This window comes from Sceloporus occidentalis, unplaced genomic scaffold (assembly GCF_023333645.1).
Source record: "Sceloporus occidentalis isolate IW3139 unplaced genomic scaffold, rSceOcc1.0.p SCAF_1, whole genome shotgun sequence".
Classification (NCBI taxonomy): Eukaryota; Metazoa; Chordata; class Lepidosauria; order Squamata; family Phrynosomatidae; genus Sceloporus; species Sceloporus occidentalis.
The window spans coordinates 176,415,312-176,435,191 of record NW_028316981.1 but is presented as its reverse complement, the minus strand read 5'-3'; the positions used below and the strand labels follow the sequence as shown (position 1 = coordinate 176,435,191).

At 40.7% G+C, this 19,880-nt stretch overlaps 1 protein-coding gene across 1 annotated transcript in view; it reads right to left on the bottom strand.

Annotated features, from left to right (window-relative positions):
• Positions 1 to 19,082, bottom strand: part of LOC149322793 (GEM-interacting protein-like) — a 78,429-nt gene extending 59,347 nt beyond the window's left edge. Inside the window, exon 1 of the mRNA XM_089483133.1 lies at positions 19,038 to 19,082. Within this exon, the coding sequence (XP_089339259.1) occupies positions 19,038 to 19,062 (25 nt within the window). The 5' untranslated portion in view covers positions 19,063 to 19,082. The remainder of the gene's footprint in view (positions 1 to 19,037) is intronic.
• Positions 19,083 to 19,880: the final 798 nt, after the last annotated feature.

Here is a 19,880-nt window from a genome sequence, read left to right as displayed (position 1 = left end):
TGGATGGGAGAGACTGCAACTCTACTCTGGCTCTCGAGAATTTTCCAGAGATTTGATGTCTTCTGGACTGTCCATTTGGCTTGGACTTAGGAGGCATGGCATTATGGTGGTCTTGGTCCTTCCTAGAGAAGGAGTGTCAGAAGATCACATTGGGGTTGTTTCACCACATGGCCACTGGTCTATTGGCTACCGCAAAGCTCTCTCCTCATAGAGATCATTCAGATGTTGGTGGTTTTTTTAAGCGAAACAATGCAAATGACCTCACTCACACATTAATCATATGCATTCGGGATGCATGTGAACAACATAGATTCAACCCAGATTCATCCTGGATTATTCGCACCATCTGAATAGGGCCATAGAATCATAGAACTGGAAGGGAATCTGGTGGTTATCTAGTGGAATCTCTTGGCAGTGCAAAAAAGGATATGTGAGAGGTGTTTAAAGGCCTCCAATAAAGGAGGGCCCACCACCTTCTGGCATACAGTAGTGCAGTCCACTATAAAATAGGTCTTACCATCAAGAAGTTCTTCCAAATGTTTATTCAAGCCATGTTCAGATAGTGAATAATCCAGGATGAGTTTGGGTTAAACCTCTGTTGTTCACATGCACCCCAAATGCACCAGATTAAGGGTTTTTTTGGGAGGGAGGGCTGCCAAAAATCCACTTAACCCAGGAGAATCGATACTGGGTCATCATCCACTCGCCCGAGTTTTTAAAAAAAGATTTGCCTCATTGGTAGTGTGAATAACCGATGTGAATAGACATAGATAATTTGAGATTAAACTCTGCATGCCTTGAATGTGTTTCAAATACATTCGCATCGTCAACTCCATGTTTATTCGAGTACTTGCACATGTGAGCAACTGAACCCCCAGAGATGCACAGATAAATTGTTCCATAGTGTGAATAACAAAACCTGGAATGCATGAGTGAGGTCATTCACATTATTCCACTTTTTAAAAAGATGCCTGAATGACCCCAATCTTCCTCTCTTGTTATTTGAATCCATTTATTTAGATCCTATGGAGCAGCAGAAAACAAGCTCCCTCTGCCTTGAATATTACAGCCCTTCAGATATATTAAAATGGCTACCATACCATTTTACCATCATACATCATCATCATTATTATTATTATTATTATTATTATTATTATTATTTCTTACCTGCCTCTCCCCTTAGTGACCTTAGGTCTTTTATTTTCTTATGTATTGAATAAAGGCACTCAAGGTAGACAACAATAAAACACCCATTAAAAATGAAACTTCAAAATTCACAGAAATAAAACACACACCCCCTCAAAAAAAAGGTCAATCCTGATTTTAAGGACCAAAAGGCTACATGAAACCATGCAATCCTGACTGCCTGGCAGATGCTCAGCAAAATGTAGCACTACAACTGAGAGCCGTTACAGAGAAAACCCCATTTCTCTTGACCTGTCTTTGGGTAGGGTATGCAGTTCATGTTACGCATTTATGTTGGGAGGGTAGGTATGCAGCTCATAGCTTCTTAGCAAATTACAAACTCTGGTGTAGTATCACCAGGGACAGTGGCATCATTATGGGTGGTGACACCCAGTGCAGCAATTCATGGTGTCACCCCCCCCATTGACCTCCTCCCATACCACACCATACAGAATCCTTAGTAGTGCTGTTTGTGCTGATGTTACAGTACTTCTAAATTGTAATTCCCATATATCACTGAATGTAATGGCAATAGTTGTGATGTGAACAACTAGCAAAATTAAAATTATACCTTTAAATTACAAATCATACACACAGCCTAAGTGTACAGTCAGCCTTCCTTATTCACAGATTTTTTTTATCTGTGGATTCAAGCATCCACAGATTGGAAATATTCAGAAAAATTATAAATACCAAATAGCAAACCTTGATTGTCCATTTTATATAAAGGACACAATTTTTCTATGGTATTATATTTAATGGGACTTGAACATCCATGGATTTTGTTATCTACAGGGGGTCCTGGAACCAAACTCTAGTGGATAACAAGGACCCACTGTATTTATATTTACATTGGCACGTTACAGACCGCTGAGAAGCAGCGGTCTGGCTCTGCCTCCGCTTGCAGCGTCCAGGAACCGCAGCCTTTAAACGGCGCGGCTCTCGGACGCTGCAGAGAAGGAGTGCGGAAATCGCGCTCCTTCTCAGGCCCCGGAAGAGGCGCCGCAAGTGCCAAAGGGCGCACTCACGGCATCACTTCCGGTGCGCCACGTGCAGACACAGATCGTCCGCTACATCAAAATGGCGGTGCCCGTATGAACAGGGCGCCGCCATTTTGTATGGACTGAGTCCATGATAGGGTAAGGGGCGTCTAGAAGAGACGCCCCTTTTTCAAACTGGGACGTCCTCAGGACGTCTCTAATGGTGGTTTGTAACCCGCCATTGTTTCATGTGATTAAAGTGAAAATTTGGTAAGATGTGATGTTTTTAAAGAAAATAAGTTAATTGTTTTAAAACTTTTTTTAATTGGGGTATCTCCTTTGTTTTCCCACTAAGCCTCACCTTACTCCCACCATCCATTCAACATTTTAACACAGGCAAATGCCACAGCTCATTTCTGCCAAAAAGCACCTGTTTGGGCAGCAGTGATGTCACCCTCCTTTAAGGCGTCACTTGGTGCAGCCCACACCCCCTGCATCCCCTTAGTGATATCCCTGGCCAGGGTTCATGTCAGAGCATTTCCACATCATAAAGAATTAAACAGGTCACAAGTGATTCCATGGGAACCACAAGGGCTGCTGCCATACTGCAGGACTCATGCAGTTTGACACCACTTTAACTGCCGTGGCTCCATTTTATGAAATCCTGGGATTTGTAGTTTGTTGTGGCACCAGAGTTCTCTGCCAGAGAAGAATAAATATTGAACAAAACTACAGCTAACCAGAATTCCACAGTATTGAGCCATGGCAGTTAGTGGTGTCAAACTGCATTAATTCTGCAGTGTACATGCAGCCTAGTCCTGACATCATCAGATTTGTAGGAGTCAATCAGAAATGTGTTCTTCTATTAGAGTAAAACAAGCAGCATTCCGAATCGTACGTTGCTGTGGCTCAGGCTGATACAGCACTGGCAGGCCCCCACCTTATTTTAAGTGAAGTGAATATAGCCTACAGAAGTTGGGCATGTTGCCAGTAGGAGAAGCTTCAACAAAATAGCACTCCTCAAAAACCACAAGACCAGCTCAGCCACCTAGTTATTTTGTGTGTTAAATGTGTACTTGCAGGAGAAATGGGGAGATAATTTATGATTTTCCAATGAAGTAGGCCAAGAAAAAATAATGGTTTAAAGCAGCAGCGTGCGACTGTGGTGGATCTGGGAGCCAATTTCCTTCATTTGGGACCCAAAAAATGTGGAGAAAAATCCAAACTAGAAGTCCATTCCTGGCTTTGAAAAAAAAATGGCATTCTTGATGTTAAACAGTGATGGGAAGCCTGCAGCCTATTTAAAAGGTTTAAAAGAAGGCTTCCAGGAGAGGCAATTCACCCATCACTTTGGTCTGGGAAGTCTAGAGGCATCAAGGTCACAGAATCAGCTTGGGGCACTCACACTTTGACGTTTCCTAGTTTAAAATGAATGGTCTCAATTTGGCAGTTCCAATTAACTGTCCGCCATCCCACTTTTTCAACTGCTTTTTAAATATCGCAGCTTTTCTCTCCTCCTCCCACATTCCCCCTTTGTCCTTGGCTTAGTCCCATTGCTGCAGACTGAATGTGCACTCAATGAATTCAGCAAGGGGAGGAGGAAGAGGGCAGAATCTTACCCTTCCCAGTAGACTCCGGCAAAAGCTAATTGACGCAGCCTCTCCCAGTTTGTCTGTTCTTCTTCACTAATAATTGTTGTTATCTTGACCACACTCTTGATATTGCTTAGCCACACATGTCCCAGTTTTTATCAGTGAAATTCTGGAGGGTATGGAATGGTGGTGTGCTGGTGTGGTGGTTTGAGCATTGGACTACAACTCTGTAGACCAGGGTTCAAATCCTCTGCTCAGCCATGGAAAACTACTTGGTGACCTTGGACAAGTCACACTCTCACAGCTTCAGAGAAAGGCAAAGACAAATCCTCTTTGAACGAATCCTGTCAAGAAAACCCAGTGATACGTTAACCTTAGAATCGCCATACTATAGGTCAGAAATAACTTGAAGGCACACAACAACAACATGGAATGGGTGTGTTTGGGAAATGTTTGCAACCATGCTGAACTCGTAGAATTCTTTAAAAAGCTCATGGTATAATAACTTGATTAATTAGTAAAGCTTTATATTATACTGTGGCTCATGATATTATAATGAGGAGTGTGTCACAGATTTCTCTCACCCACACCACTAGTGAAGCTTTAGTCCTGTCTCTTGTTGTTGTGTGCCTTCAAGTTGTTTCTGAGTTATGGTGACCCTAAGGCGAACTTACATTGGAGTTTTCTTGGCATGTTTGTTCAGAGGGGGGTTGCAATTGCCATCCTATGAGGCTGAGAGAGTGTGACTTGCCCAAGGTCATTCAGTGAGTTTCAATGCCCAAGTGACATTTGAACCCTGGTCTCCAGAGTCATACTCCTTCACTCAAACCACTACATTATGCTGGCTCCTATCTCTTATCATCCTATATTGCCCTCTCCTGTTTGTTCTTCTGGCAAAGTATTCCTTCTTATTGCAACCACTGCCACTTTGTGTTTTCCTGATGAGGGTCAAAAGATTTTACTCAAGACCAGAGACAAGATTCACTTGTCTCTGTGGACAAAGCCCAAACAACAACAATACAACAATACTATTTTCTAGTAATTAGATATGATCATCATCACCAGCAGCACATGTGGCCTGAAATACTGAATGTGACAACCCAATCACCTACTTTAAATCATTGGTGCCCCCCTCTTCCGGCACACATACACTCCTAGCATGCACACCACACTAGGCATCCATATCTCCCATATATACTGAACTATAAGTCAACCTCATGTACAAGTCAAGGGCAGATTTTGAAGTCAAAATTAAGGATTTTGATATGACCCATGGATATGTTGAGGGTAAAACATAGGGACATGTAACAAAGTATTGAAAGGATGAAGCAAAGGAAAATAATGCCAAAGAACTTACAAAATACCAGCAGGTATAACTGTTTGTGCTCACCCTAAAGGCTGACTGGAGGAGAGAATAGAGGGAGGTCAGTGCTTCCCAGGACATACTGTGCCTGTGCCTTTCACCATAGGATTATTCCTTTTTTAAAAATAAGAGTTGAAGTACAGTACAGTCGCCCCTTTGAACTCGTGGGGAATCTATTCTGGACCCCCCCCCCCCAGTGAGTTCAAAATCTCATACATATTCAAGCCCCATAGGCTTGAATGAGGTGTGTACATGTGGGGCGCGCGCTGCAGGGATGTGCCCCATTCATGTTAATAGCAGTCACCCCTCTGTGGATTTCAAGTCTTCACGTTTCAAGTCCGTGGACTTGGAGGGGTGACTGTACTTACATTGACACATGGATAAGTTGAATCAGGGTTTTTGGGCCAATTTTTGGACTAAACTTTCTAGACTTCTACATTTACAGTAAATACCCCTTTAGATTTCAGGCTTCCTCCTTCCCCCTCACCCTTTTTCTCCTTGGGCTTCTGTTTCTCAGTCCTCTGCTTATTCTGCTCACCACCTTGAGCACTAACCTAAGCCCTGGACCTTCTCAGCCTTCAATTCCTCCTTACTGCTATTGCTCAGACTCTTTGTGACATCAACAATGCTGCTTGGAGTCACTATGACATCCACACTGCCCAGTCATTCTTGACCTGAGGCTTTACCACTAGTACCACCAGCTACCTAGAACCACTTCAGTCGCTTGCCTTCTGTGTGGTGTGCCTGAGAGATGTTGAGACAAAGAGTTCCCCTGAACATCCTTTCTCCATGGCCTTTCCATAGAGGAGGAAATGAGACTTCAGAACTTCTTCCACCACTTTGGCCAGGACAAACTCCCATTTGTCTCCACCACTTCCAGGCAGAAGATGACTAAGGTATAACATTGCTTATTTTCCTCCTTCCTCCTGTACGTTTTCCAGGTTGGACTTATCCAGAAAGGAAAAATGTCCCTGGAGTAATCAAGACTTTCCAGTTGTTCTTGTTTTGATTCTACCTGAAAATTTATGATTTTGCACCCAATTTTTTTTCTTAAAATATTTTGGGCTCCCCTCCCTCATTTCTCTCTTGTGCTCTTCTTCCTTCCCCTCCCACTGATGATGACATGCCACATGTAGACTCAAGCGACGTTTCCAAAACTTGACTTTCATCAGTTTCCACAGAGCCTTTTAAAATTATTATTCAGGAGTTATAGTCAAAATGTTAAAAGTAATTTAGCAATACTGTCAGGCCTCCATATCCACAGATTCTGCATCCCTCCATCTTCAAATATTTTCCCCAATCCAAAAAATAAACCTTGATTTTGCCATTTTATATAAGGGATACTATTTTACTACACCACTGTATATAATGGGATTTGAGTATCTATGGATTTTGGTATCCAAGGTCGTGGTGGTGGTGGGGTGCCTGGAACCAAAGGCCCAATGTGTTACAATATTGCATTAGTATCATTTTATTTTATTACTAGTATTTCTCTTTCTCTTGCTTGATCTTTGCTTGGTTTAAAAATCACTTTGTGTTTCTTGGTAGCAACCATCTTAGCTAGTTTTCGTATAACATAAACAGACAGCCATGGAGAGGTTCATTTTATTTCAGGAAATAGTGGGCTAACTAATCTGGGGAGAAGAAATAAAAAGACCTTGGCCTGTAGCTGGTAGTAACATTTTGTTTTCAATACTTTGCCGTGTTAGCCACATCACTTTGCCATCTGACAAGAAGGGTAAAATATTGGAGGGTTTTTAAAAACATAGATTAAATCAGAAGAATAATTGTGAACTGCCCTGTGTGGTTAGGCACAAAAGCAATGTACAAATATAACAAATAAAAACTCTCTCAACCTAAAATGTAAAAAACCTGGTTACAATATATACTTATGCTTTAAAAAATCCCCCTGTAAACAGAGAAGTATAACACTGAATGAACAATTCAGAGTGATAGCTGCACTATTGTGTATTGCAAGTCATTGCTGTCCTATCTCACAATCAGCGCCCAGTATTCGGCATCCTTGCCACAGGCTGAGATGGAATACACAACATCTGATGCAGGGAAAGGTAACTGTAGCAGGTCTAATGTTTACAGCCCCCCAAACCTTCAACATAGCAGGCTTCTTTAGGTGAAAGGGAGTCAAAGTCCTTCATCTACCTCCTCCGCCATGCAGTTTCTAGAGGTGATACAGTTCTGAGACTTCCTTCATCCATGCATGAATCCAGAAGCATTTACCTGTGTTTCCAGCAGGCTGTAATTGTTGCTTCAGCCTGGGGCATGTTTGCAAAACCTTACTTCCTCAGTTTTCCATCCATCCCAAGGTATTTTGCTGCCTGAGACAAAGGACAACATGGTGCCATCCTCCTCCCTCCTGGCAGGTGTGTAAATCAGTGGAACTGACAGTTGAATCATACTTCAAAATGGCATCAAATTATTTAACACTCTTTTTTGGTTGGGCAACACTAGGCCCATCCATTTCAAAAAGAAAGAAATAGCCACTATTACAGTGTCTGCAGCCAGGATTGTTTGGCTGATTATTTCTTGTCCATTCCAGTTAGATCCATATCCTCATGCTAAATTAATTGTGAGGTGTAATCCTGATTTGAAAACTGTGAAGCGATTCTTTGTATCCAGAAAGTGGGTTGCTTGTGGGATTTACCCATTAGATCAACAAAAATGACACAAAGCAAGAAGGTTGGACATTTTCAACACTGCAGTCCACAACCTTCTGGCACTGTGCTGCAACACCTGCAATTACAGCACTTCCTTCCTGTTGTCTTTATATTGCCTACAAGCTTTAGTGCTTCAACTACTTCTCTGTGCTGGAAGTATTTATTGCATCCTTAGAGACCCTGAAACTGGCTGTTGTATCTTATAAATGTTTACTGGGAGGCACTAATCTTGATGTCTACGAAACCAGAATCGAATGCAATTAGACTGTCCTATACAAGTTAAATGGAAAACTGCCTTTGCTATTACTGTATAGGTAACATTTCTCTAGATTTAAAATTGCATTTAACCAGCAAAAATTCTAATTTCATGTATAATGGAAACCAACACATTTTTAAAGGACAAAACAGACTACTTCAACTGGGTGCCGGCAATGTAACACAGTGAACACTACTTTGTGGCACATGACATACCCATATAAAGTGGTTTATTTCTGGCCAGATGCATTCTCATATTTGAATTTTGAATTTTAAAACTTCTGGGATTTATAGACACATGTACTTATAAACTATATTCCTGTGACTTGCAGTTTAACTGAAAGATGTACAGTTTGGGGAAAAACTTTCTCACAGTGGGAGGAAAATTGCTCAGATTACCTATTTATCTATTTATTTCAAGGATTTATATTCTGCCTTTCTCCCCCAATGGGATTCAAGGCGGGTTCCTTTGAGATCAAAACTGGTGATCTCAAGGTGGATTCCCTTGGCATCAAAACTTTATTTATTGCTTCCCTTGAGATTAAAACTAGTGAAGAATTACATTCCTGTTCTTGCATTAGAAAAGGAAGTTTAAAATGTTCACCCTACTGGGCAAGATAACAAGAATTCTTGCATATCTCTGCAATGATTTTTTTTCCATATTGGGTTTTATCTGTTTATTGCACAGAAAATTCTCCATTTTTCTGTGTAAAATGTTGTTTTTTGATGAAAAATCAAAGGCTTTGCCAAATGATTTTTTCCTTTGCAAAATATAAAATAAAATAAAATAACCCCCCAAACACCAAAGTGGTTGTTTTCTTGCCAGGTGCATTCTTGATGTGGCAAGTCAGCTTCCCCTTTTTGTTATGAGGATGAGGAAATTAGTTAGCATTGTTTAGATGCCTATTTCAAATGCAGGGAGGGGAGAGTGGTGAGATGTGAGAGACAGCACATGTTATAGTTTTTCACTGGAAAGAAAAGCTTTCTCTGATGATAACAGACTAGAATATGTCAGGAAGCAGACTGTAGGATTTTTGTACATGATGAGCTTGTTGACTATATGCACTGGACTTTTTGCAGTGGATCTTTCATTGTTTAAAAAGATGGTCCTTGGGGCCGTCCCAATAAATGTTGCTGTCTGAGGTATAGCACAAAAGACTTCTTGCACCCCAGCATACACACTCTAGGCAAACATTTTCATGGAAGTTTCAAACCAATCAGCAGATTTTGGCTAGTTTCCCCCCAGAAAATTGATAGTTTTGATTCATAAAACTTACAAATCTTAAAGATTGAAGGACCACCAGCCAAATACTTGTTTAATTCAAATCATAACTAAAATCATCAACATCAACCCCAAGCAACAACATGTGGATTCCTAGTTTAAAATATTTTGGCAGAAAGGTTTTTTTCCCTACTCTTTGTTTTAAACCATAGAATATATATAGCTGTGCTTAGCCTTGCAGGGCAAATATTTGAATTTGATCCAACCCTTCTGTGATCCAGTGTACACTGAACAGAAATACAATTAGATCTGCCAAATGAGATATGTCAAAGATTGATGGAAGACCAATTGTTTCCCTGTGTTCACTAATTAATATCATGACTTGACATGACTAGCAGGAAGAGAAGACTAAATATATCATGGATTAAATATTAGCAGGGAAGTTTGGAAAATCCTTCTGAATTATTGGCTCTAAGAATATCCCACACTGGTGGTCAGGACCTCCTTCTTCTGCCATATAATATCACCTTTGTAAAAACTTCACTGGTTCTTTTCTTCCAGAGCTTAAGATGTTTTCATAGCAATTTTCAGGCTAGCATGCATAGATATTTGCTGTGTTTTGAATGGGAAGTGCCATTGGGCCATGGATTCCTTTTGGATAAATAATAATAATAATAACATTTCTATCCTCCCTCTTCAACAAGATCGAGGTAGCTTACATTAGTTAAAAACCATATAATACAATACAATATATCCCACTGTTTCCTCCCTCCTTAAAACAAATCAACATAATAATTACAACATAATAATGACTATGGTAAAATATAGTTAAAATCATTAAAACAATTACAACAAGAACAGGACATCATGGAGTAGTCATAAGAACAGTCCATATCAGTGTGGACAACTGATGTTGTTTGGCAGTTTTCATCTGTGAAATGTTGAAGGGTATGGTGCTTACAAATCTATAGCTCACAGGAATTTGGGACATTTGGGCCTCTGAGAATGCACAAACTACAAGGGTGGTTGGATCCAGCTGGATCAACCTGCCTGCCCACAAAACAAACAAGCCCAGCAATTCCCCACAGCAGCTTCCCTCAGTTTCTCTGACCAGGCGAGATGTGTCCCTTGACATTAGAAGGTTCAGGTCTCAGGTCTTCATTTTTTCTCTCCTAGCTGCCTCCCAGCTAAAATTCAGCATGGCAACCAGCATTGTTCAGGAGGGATGCAAGCGAAGAGATGGGATACCCAGCTGAGGCTGCATCTGCACTGCAGAATTAATCCAGTTTGACACCACTTTCACTGTCATGGCTCGATCCTATGGGATCCTGGGTTCTGTAATTTCCTGTGGCACCAGAACTCTCTGACAGAGAAGGCTAAATACCTTACAAAAGTAGAAGCCCCAGAATTCCATAGCACTGAGCCAGGACAGGTAGTATAAAACTGCATTAATAAATGCAGCCTTGGTCAAAGGAGTTTTGAGAAGCACTGGCACTCTTTTTGTTTTCCTCTTTGTCTTTTGCGACTGATGAACAAGGCTTCCCAGCTCTGCTTGGTGAAGAAACCTTTTTAGGCAACCACATCCTGTTTCAGGGAGGGGAAGGGAGGCGGAAAGGGGATTGTGGAGATTTTGTTCTGTTTACATGAAAGGCCCATGCCTGGTTTTAACATTTTGTAAATGGCTGTAGCCCAGAGAGAGACCTATTCTGCACACATACTGCAGAATAAGGTGGTGATGATCCTGAGGGGTTGGTTATTCAAATGATGAAAATAATCTGGGTAGAATGTGCATTGAATCTTATTTGTTCACACACATTTTGAATACATCCACTTAAGGTTTTTTGGGGTGCAGGGGGGGCTGCAAAAAATCCCCACTTAAGCTGGGATAACCAATCTTGGTTTTTCCCCTCAGTTTTCCTAAGAGATTTGCATTGTCAGCTGCATGAATAATCAATGAGAATAGACCCAGGATGAACCAGGTGCCTTGAACGTGTTTTGAATACATCCGCTTCATCGACTCCATCTTTAACACAGTGCTGACACATGATCAACAGAACTTGCAGAGATTCACAACTTTGTGGTTCTGAGAAAAAAATTAGAGTGAACAATAAATCTGGAACGCATGAGTGAGACTATTTGCATAGTTGCACTAACAAAAACAATATCAATTGTTAACATTTCCATTTCCTTAAATGGGACGAAGTGATTTTGGGGTCATTCACATGTTGTTTTTAGCACAACTATGTGAATAATCTCACTTGCATTCTGGGTTTGTTATTTACAGTAAAGAACCACATCTATGGGTTCAGTTGCTTACACGTGTCAGCACTCAAATAAAGATGGGGTTTATGATGCTAATGTTTTCGAAACATGTTCAAGGTATGCAGAGTCTTCTCCCAGTTTCTCCCAGGTCTATTTGCATCGGTTATTCAAACAGGCATCTTTTAGAAAAGTTTGGGGGGAAATCCATCATCAATCATCCTAGGTTAAGTGGGGTTTTTTAACACCCTCCCAACTTAATCAGATTCATTTAAATGCATGTGAACAACAAAGATTCAACCCACATTCCATCTGCATTATTTTCACCATCTGAATAACCCCTTAGTTTTTCTACCTCAGGAACAAAAATAACATGCCTGATTTGATTTAACAAGTATTTGGCTGGTGGTCCTTCAATCTTTAAGATTTGTAAGTTTTATGAATCAAAACTATCAATTTTCTGGGGGGAAACTAGCCAAAATCTGCTGATTCGTTTGAAACTTCCATGAAAATGTTTGGGATGCCATCCTAAGTTTAAGTACAAAGTTTGGTCAAATCAATTCATTAATGTGCATTCAAGGGGAAATACTGAAATTAGAAATGGTTGTTTAGGAGGAATGGGAAGTAGTTAGCAGATTAGATCAAAACCTTACCTGATTTTTGTTTTGGTCCCATTAGATAACACACTAAGTTTGGTAACTCTGTGATCAAGCATATAGCACAACAGACAAGTGATCAATTCTGTGTAGCATAACAGACAAATCGACAGATCCCAGTTTCATAGAGTTTGGACCAAAAAAAGGTGAAGGCTACAACCTTTATGAATTGTGCAAATGATGCATTCATCAGTTTTACACAATTGATTATGCCTTGTCTATTGATGGGAATGTGCACATAGCTTTACAGGCATCTCTCTCATCTACTAGGACCACTGTTGTGTGCTTTCAAGTCATTTCCAACTTATGGCAACCCTAAGGCCTCCAAGTTTTCTTGGCAAGATTTGTTCAGAGTCAGTATGCTTTCCCCACCTCTGAGGCTGGGAGTGTATGGCTCACCCAGGGTCACCCAGTAGGTTTCCATGGCCAAACAGGGTTTTGAACCCTGGACTCCTAGGGTCCTAGTCCAACATGTAAACTACTACACTATACTGGTCCATATTCTCCAACATTTCATAGATGAAAACTGGACCACTTGTGGTGAGACAATATCAGAATATGGTCAAGATGGCAAAGGTTATTACTGAGGAAGAACACACAAGCTAGGACACACTGCAGCAGTTTCCATCGGCCTGACTCTACTGGGAAGAGCAAGATTTCTTGCTGAGTTTATTGAGTGAAATTAACTTTGCAATTTAAACTCAGTTTGCAGCAACTGAAGTAAGCTGGGGAAAGGGGGAGGACAAGAGCAAAACTGGGACATTTTAAAAGTAGTTGAAAAAAGTGGGATGGCAGAGAATTAATTGAGACTATCCTTGTCAGTTGCAGCATATGTAGGTATTTCTTGGTCTCCGCTCCCTCCATGTTGTTGTGTGTCTTCAAGTTGTTTGGTGACCCTAAGGCAGTGAACTTTGCATGGGGTTTCCTTGGAAAGTTTTTTCAGATGGAGTTTGCCATTGCTATCCTCTGAGGTTGAGAGAGAGTGACTTGTCCAAGGTCACCCAATGGGTTTCCATGGGGAGCGCGAGGAAGCCTACTCTCCAGATTCCTAGTCCAACCTCAAATCACTACACCATGCTGGATCTCCATTCCCTCCATACTTATAGGGTGCAGCTTTCACCACTCTTTGACTTTTGAAATGATAAGGTCTAGAGATTTGCAGGGGAGAGAGGGAAGTAAGCTGTTTTATCAGGACATGAACAGTGCACTAAGTAGTAAACTGTAAACTAGCACAGTACAATTGTAGAAACATTTAATACAGAGAGCCATGAGGAAAGATTTTTATAACCCAGAGAGGTTCATCCAAATATTTAATCTAAAAAGACTGACATTTAAATATGTACCTTGCCAAGTTCACAAGCCATGGTGGGAGAGGAGTCTACCATTCTGAATAAATTTCCTGTTCTTACAAATCTCACATACTCACACCAGCCCCAATCTCACATGTACACATTTTAATATGATTCAGGAAAATCTGCATTTACATTTGCTCTCATCCCTTTCACTCCATTCATTGGATCCCGCCACACCCTACACTTTTAGCCACACTTAGGGCCCAAACAGGCAGGCCAAAATAAAGCTGCTTCAGGTCACTTTGAAGGTATGCTGTTTAATTGACACACACATCTTAAGAGGCCAGAAGCTGCACCAAAGCTGCGCTCCAGTCCTTAAAACCAGAGTGTGGCTTTGGCACAGCTTCCAGCCTCTTAGGATGAATGTGTCATTTAAACAGCACACTTCCAAAGTGGCCTGAAGCAGCTTTATTTTGGCCTGTCTGGTCAGGCCCTAAGTTTCCATATTTGCATCATGTCATCTCCCCAAACTGAATCAAGTACTAAACCACAAACACCATCCCGTCTCCAGACTCACAGTTTTTTGGGGGGAATTTATTACATGTGGGTTTTAAACTGTAATTACTAGCAAGAAAATAGTGTCTTTGGCAGCATCTATTAAATGACCATCAATTCTTTGCTGCTGTGCCTCCAAAGCGTTGGTAGAGGACATCTTTTCCATGACAGGGAAACTCATCAATACATGGCCAGTTGTGCTGCCACCCCATTATTCCATAGGTATGATAGTGACAGTCTGCTGCAGTCCTGATATTGGGCAGTCACGGGGTGTCAGTCTCCTCCTTACCACTCTCATCCTCAATATTCCCAAGCTGCCTTTTTTCTCCCCTCACTTTTTTTTCTCTTTCTTTCTTTCTTTCTTTCTTTCTTTCTTCTCCTCCTTTTGTTTACTAAATTGTATTCCCATCACTCCAGAATTGTGTTACAAATACAAATAATAAAAAAGAAAGGTGTGCTGGGTAGGGCATAGGGCAGGGAGGCAGGGTTAAGGGAGAATCAGGAAGAGAGAGAGCACAGGGCTGGTCAATGGCACGCGCGCGCACACACACACACACACCCATAGTACTACTGAAGTAATAAAAGTTCCAAAATCAGTATGTTTCTGTTCCTTTTAAATAAAGAAATTGCAGCAAGACTAAGGCAAGATTGAGGCTCATGTGATAAAGTCCTTGGATTCCTGACCCAAACAATACAGCATGATTGATTCTGAAAGAAGGACAAGGACCGCAACACAATGTTATTATGCATGTTACCCTTGGCTGTTGTCATTTAAAAGCACTGAATTTTGCATTTGCTGCCCTTGGGAAAATTGTTGCAATTATATCAACTGTTGCAACCATACCAATCAGTACATATAAATCCCTTATTAAAACAGCTTCACTGGCTACCAATCCATTTCCAGTTCAAAGTTCTAGTTATAACCTGTCAAATCCTTTATAGCTTAAGTCCAAAGTATCCAAAAATCTGTATCTCCTCATGTGAGCCTATCCAAGTCTTACTATCTTTGGGTTAGGACTTTCTCTTCATCCTACCACCTATCTAGGCTTGTCTAGTAAGGACATGGAAAAGAGCTTCCTTGGTGGTTGCTCCTAAGCTGTGGAACTTCCTCCCCAATGAGACTCAGCTGGCCCTCTCTCTATAGACAAATATGCTCCTAGGTAAACAGGTCTTCAGCCTTTTAAAAGGTTGGGGTAAGAGGTTGTGCCTATGGATCATAGAATCATAGATTTGGAAGAGATCAACTCTAGTCCAACCCATGGGATACATTTTCATGAATACAGTCACCCCCCTGTTTTCATGAGAGATCCGTTCTGGCCCCCCCCCCCACAAACTCGCCGATATTCAAGGCCCATTGGCTTGAATGGATGTGCATGAGATGGGCACCCATGGGTGTGCACCGCAGAGGCATGCTCCATTTTTGAGCCCTGGTGACACAGTAGTTAAATGCCTGTACTGCAGCCACTCACTCTAAACCATAAGGTTGCGAGTTCAATACCAGCGAAAGGGCTCAAGCTTGACTCAGGTTTGCATCCTTCCAAGGAGGTTGCTAAAATTAGTACCCAGATTGTTGGGGGCAATTAGGTTACAGTTGTAAGCCACTTAGATACTGTTAGTTCAGTATGAAGTGGTATATAAATGAAACTGTTTGTTTGTTTGTTTGTCCCCCTCCATTTGCCTCCCACAAACGGGTGATGGACGTGGAGGGGCAACTCTATATAGTACATGCTTTATACCCTAAAGGCTCCAAATCCCATTTGATCTTGGAAGCTAAGCAGGATCAACCTGGTTAGTAGCTGGATGGGAGACCACCAAGGAATACCAGGTGCTGTAGGCTATATTTCAGAGGAAGGAACTGGCAAAACCACCTCTGAGTCTTCCTTGACTAAGATAACCCTATGAAATCCATAGGGCCACTATAAGTCAACAGGCAACTTGAAGGTACACACACGCACGCACACACAACACTCACATGCACTTTTTGTGTTTTTAATTATTTAAAACAATGCTTTTAAATTAATATTTTAACTGTGCTGATCAGGTAATGATTTTTAATGTTTCATACCTCATATTGTTTTAGCTACTTTGCTATATAGTGTAAGCCATTTTGAGTTCCATTTTGGGGCAAAGGCAGGATAAAAATCCAATAAAGAAATAAACAAAATGAGTTTTGGCCAGAAAAAAAAGCTCCCAAAACATGATCCTCGTTTCACTAAATGGCTTTTGAAACATGACCCCTCTGACTAAACATCTGCTAAAAATTAATGTGCAACCATCTTGTTGGTTATGATGTGCAATGATTATCCCATTTTCATGCAGTGTGATTCCTACATGGGCTGCATGTTAATTTGTACACCAAAGTGCTTTCTCACAGTGGTAGACATTTTGTAGATGTGGGAAGCAGCTCTCTTGTTTGGCAGCGTCAACATCTATTCTCAATGTGTTAGGCCAAGAAACGGAAATAAACGTTCTAACCAAGGCAGAGAAAGATGCTGAGTATTTGAAGTATTTGTCACTTTCTGTAAAATGAAGTAAGAGGAACACAAAGGGAAGTGGAACTTCTGCCTTCTTGCTAAGCACAAGAGAAATATCCGCCATGGAGAAAGAGAGTGCCTTATTTTTCTTGCCTTTTTGCCCAAGAAACTGAAATAGAAGTCTAATCAATTATATATACAGTGGACTCTTGGTATCCAGTGGTGTTTGGTTCCAGGACCACCTATGAATACCAAAATCCGTGGATGTTCAAGACCCATTAAATACAGTTGCATAGTAAAATGATGTCCTTTATATAAAATGGGAAAATCAAGCTTTGCTTTTGGGAATTTATACATTAAAAAAATATTTTTAAACCGTGGATGCTTGAATCTGTGGATGAAAAATCAATGGATACGGTAGGCTTTCTGTATACATTTTTACATACATAGAATCATTTGGTGGAAAACTCCTTTGGAGTGAACTAGTGAGAGAGCCAATGCTTCCATGCATGACAATACTCAACTCTATACCTATTTAGTATGGAAAGATGTCTATAGTAACGTTTTCATTTCATTCCTCTCTGCTCTGCTTTATTTTTTTTCTTAAGAGTATCAAAAAATTTTTAGTAATTGTCTTCCAGCTGCACAGTTTTCAAAAGCTATCCACCATTCAAGACTTATTCTGCTTAAAATCCACTTATGGTATTTTTGCACAGAAAGCAACATTTCTGAAATATTATTTCTTGTGCAAAAATGCTATTTTCTGTGCAAAACAACCACGTGTGAATTTTAGACAGAGTAAGTCCCCATCTACAGCATTCTTTTTTTTTTACAGGAAACAGCATGTTTTTCTGCAGAAACTTTCTTCTTGGGACCAGAAATGTTCTCGATTTTGGATTTTGGGGGTATGTATGGAATACATATGTTTAGATATACACACATAATGAGTTATCTTGGAGATGGGACCCAAGTTTAAACACAACATTCATTTATGTTTCATATACACCTTATACACATAGCCTGTAGGTAATTTTACCAATATTTTAAAGAATTTTGTGTATGAAACAAATTGTGGTTACACTGAACCATCAGAAAACAAAGGTGTCACCATCTCAGCCACCCATGAAAAACATTTTTTTTTTGTTTTTGGAATATTGCAGCATACTGGATATGGGAGATTCAGCCTTTACTACTAAGATTTTGTGTTCAATAAATTTATGCTCATCTGTGTAAAAATGCAAGCAGCTAAGACAGAAATAGCCACAAAATGGACATTTATGTTAATCACATAGCTAACGGGAGATAAATCACCCTGCTTAAGTGCTCCACACATTGTCTAAATACACTTTCCACTGGAATGTCTGGTGAAAGGGCTGAAACAAATTAGAGGAGAAAGGTTTCCTAAAAGAGTTGAACAGATGTCCAGAATTCCTTATTTCACCAATCAAATAGTTGTGATATACAGTTGGCCCTGCATATCCATGGACCACCATTCTCAGCTTGAAATTGTTTTAAAATTACATAAATTCCCAAAAGCAAACCTTGATTTTGCCATTTTATATATGAGAGACCATTTTACAATGTTGTTGAATTTAATGGGACTTAAGTATCCATAGATTTTGGTATCCACAGGGGGTCATGGTACAACTCCCAGCAGATACCAAGGGGCCCACTGTACAGCTTCCAAAAAATTAGTTTTAACTCATGCTTTTCTTCAACAGTCAACAGCTCAAATGCAACAGGAACAGCTTCAGTGTCCACCTTTTTAAAAGTTGTTATTGTACCCCAAATATAAGATACCTCTTTTTAAAAATGTGAAATACCACAAATAAGTTTGAACTCCACCCTCCAGCAATGGAGGATATACTAAAGACACAACAATGATTTCTGAAGTGATTAAATATGCCTGTTTCTAAATACAATCAAAATGAACTCTGGTACATCGAAAGTATACAGGTATGTACAAACAAGTACCACATCCTGCCCTGGGCTTGAGACAGACAGGATTTTTTGTGGCTCAGCAAAGGCATTGCTGCCCCATGCATTAATCTCTTTTGCCCCTGATGTTATCTTTGGACAAACAGGTTTAGTATGTTGTAGTTTCCTAAAACCAGAACAAGTTGTTCATCAGAAAGGAGAGTGAAATGTACACATCACCAGTACTAGTCTCTCTTTTCTACCAACTTCTGTGCAGGAAGAGTGGTAGACAACAATCTTATTCCATCCTGAAATAAAACGTTGGACTCATTCAGTTAGGTTTTACTGCCAGAAAATGGCTCCAAAGAACAATTCGGAAAGTAGTTCTCGCCTTCATGGGTCTTTCCAATGTTTTGGATTTCAACTCCCAAGAGCCCCACTCTGCACAGCCAATGCTTAGGGATTCTGGGAGCTGAAGTCCAATAACATCTGGAGGATTTAAGCTTGAGAGCCTCTGCTATAGCCCAAGACGAACACCTTGGAGTTGCCTCCTGCAGTGGTTTGCAGTATGCTAAAGATTACTGCAAGAGATTAGAAGGTTGCTTCACCTACCGGTAGGTTCAGGGTCTGCCATCATGGTCCAATCCTTAGCAAGACGCCCAGTTCTAAATCCCAGAGCCCAAATCCTTGAATGACTCAAAAGCCCCCAGCTTGGTCAGGAAGCCCCACAGAAGCCACATACTTTGCATAAGAGTTTCTGGAGGCCTGTGGGAGCAGCTTGAGGGAACCACTCAGACTTAGCTGCTGCTTCCTGCCAACAGCAGCATTTCCGTATGAAGAAACTTCTTTGGCCCTTTGATTTGCATACTTTTCAGTTTGTAAGAAGAAGAAGAAGAAGAAGGAAAAAAGAGGCCTTAGATGAATCCATACAGGGGCTGTATCCCACCTCCACTACATAGTATCCCTAACCTGGTTTGACTCCTTAACGGTCACACACAACATGTTTTAATCCAAACTGAAAACTGTTTGGAAAGCCACACAAGACACCCACCCCCATTAAGGTGCCACATGAATACAAGGGGGGTGTTTCTATTGTGTGCATGTGTTTGCTGTATTGGTTTATGTCTGGCAACAGAACTGCAGCAGGTGTGGGTTAAGGGGCAGGTTGGACTCCTGCAACACATTGACATATTTGCTTAATCAAATAGCCTTCATTTTCATTTTGATCTGATTGACCACCTGTACTTCTAAAAAGTGAGCCCGATAGAGAAAGGGGAGATGAAATGCTGACCTCCAAATTTGGTCCATACAAACATCAAATCCTCCCATCAAAAAAAAAAAAAAAAAAAAGGCAACATCATCTTTTTGAGATGCCCATACAAACAAGGGAGCTACCTTTCCATGGTGGGAACAATCAGGTGATGACCCACCAATTTGACCCTGCCTCCCCCCATT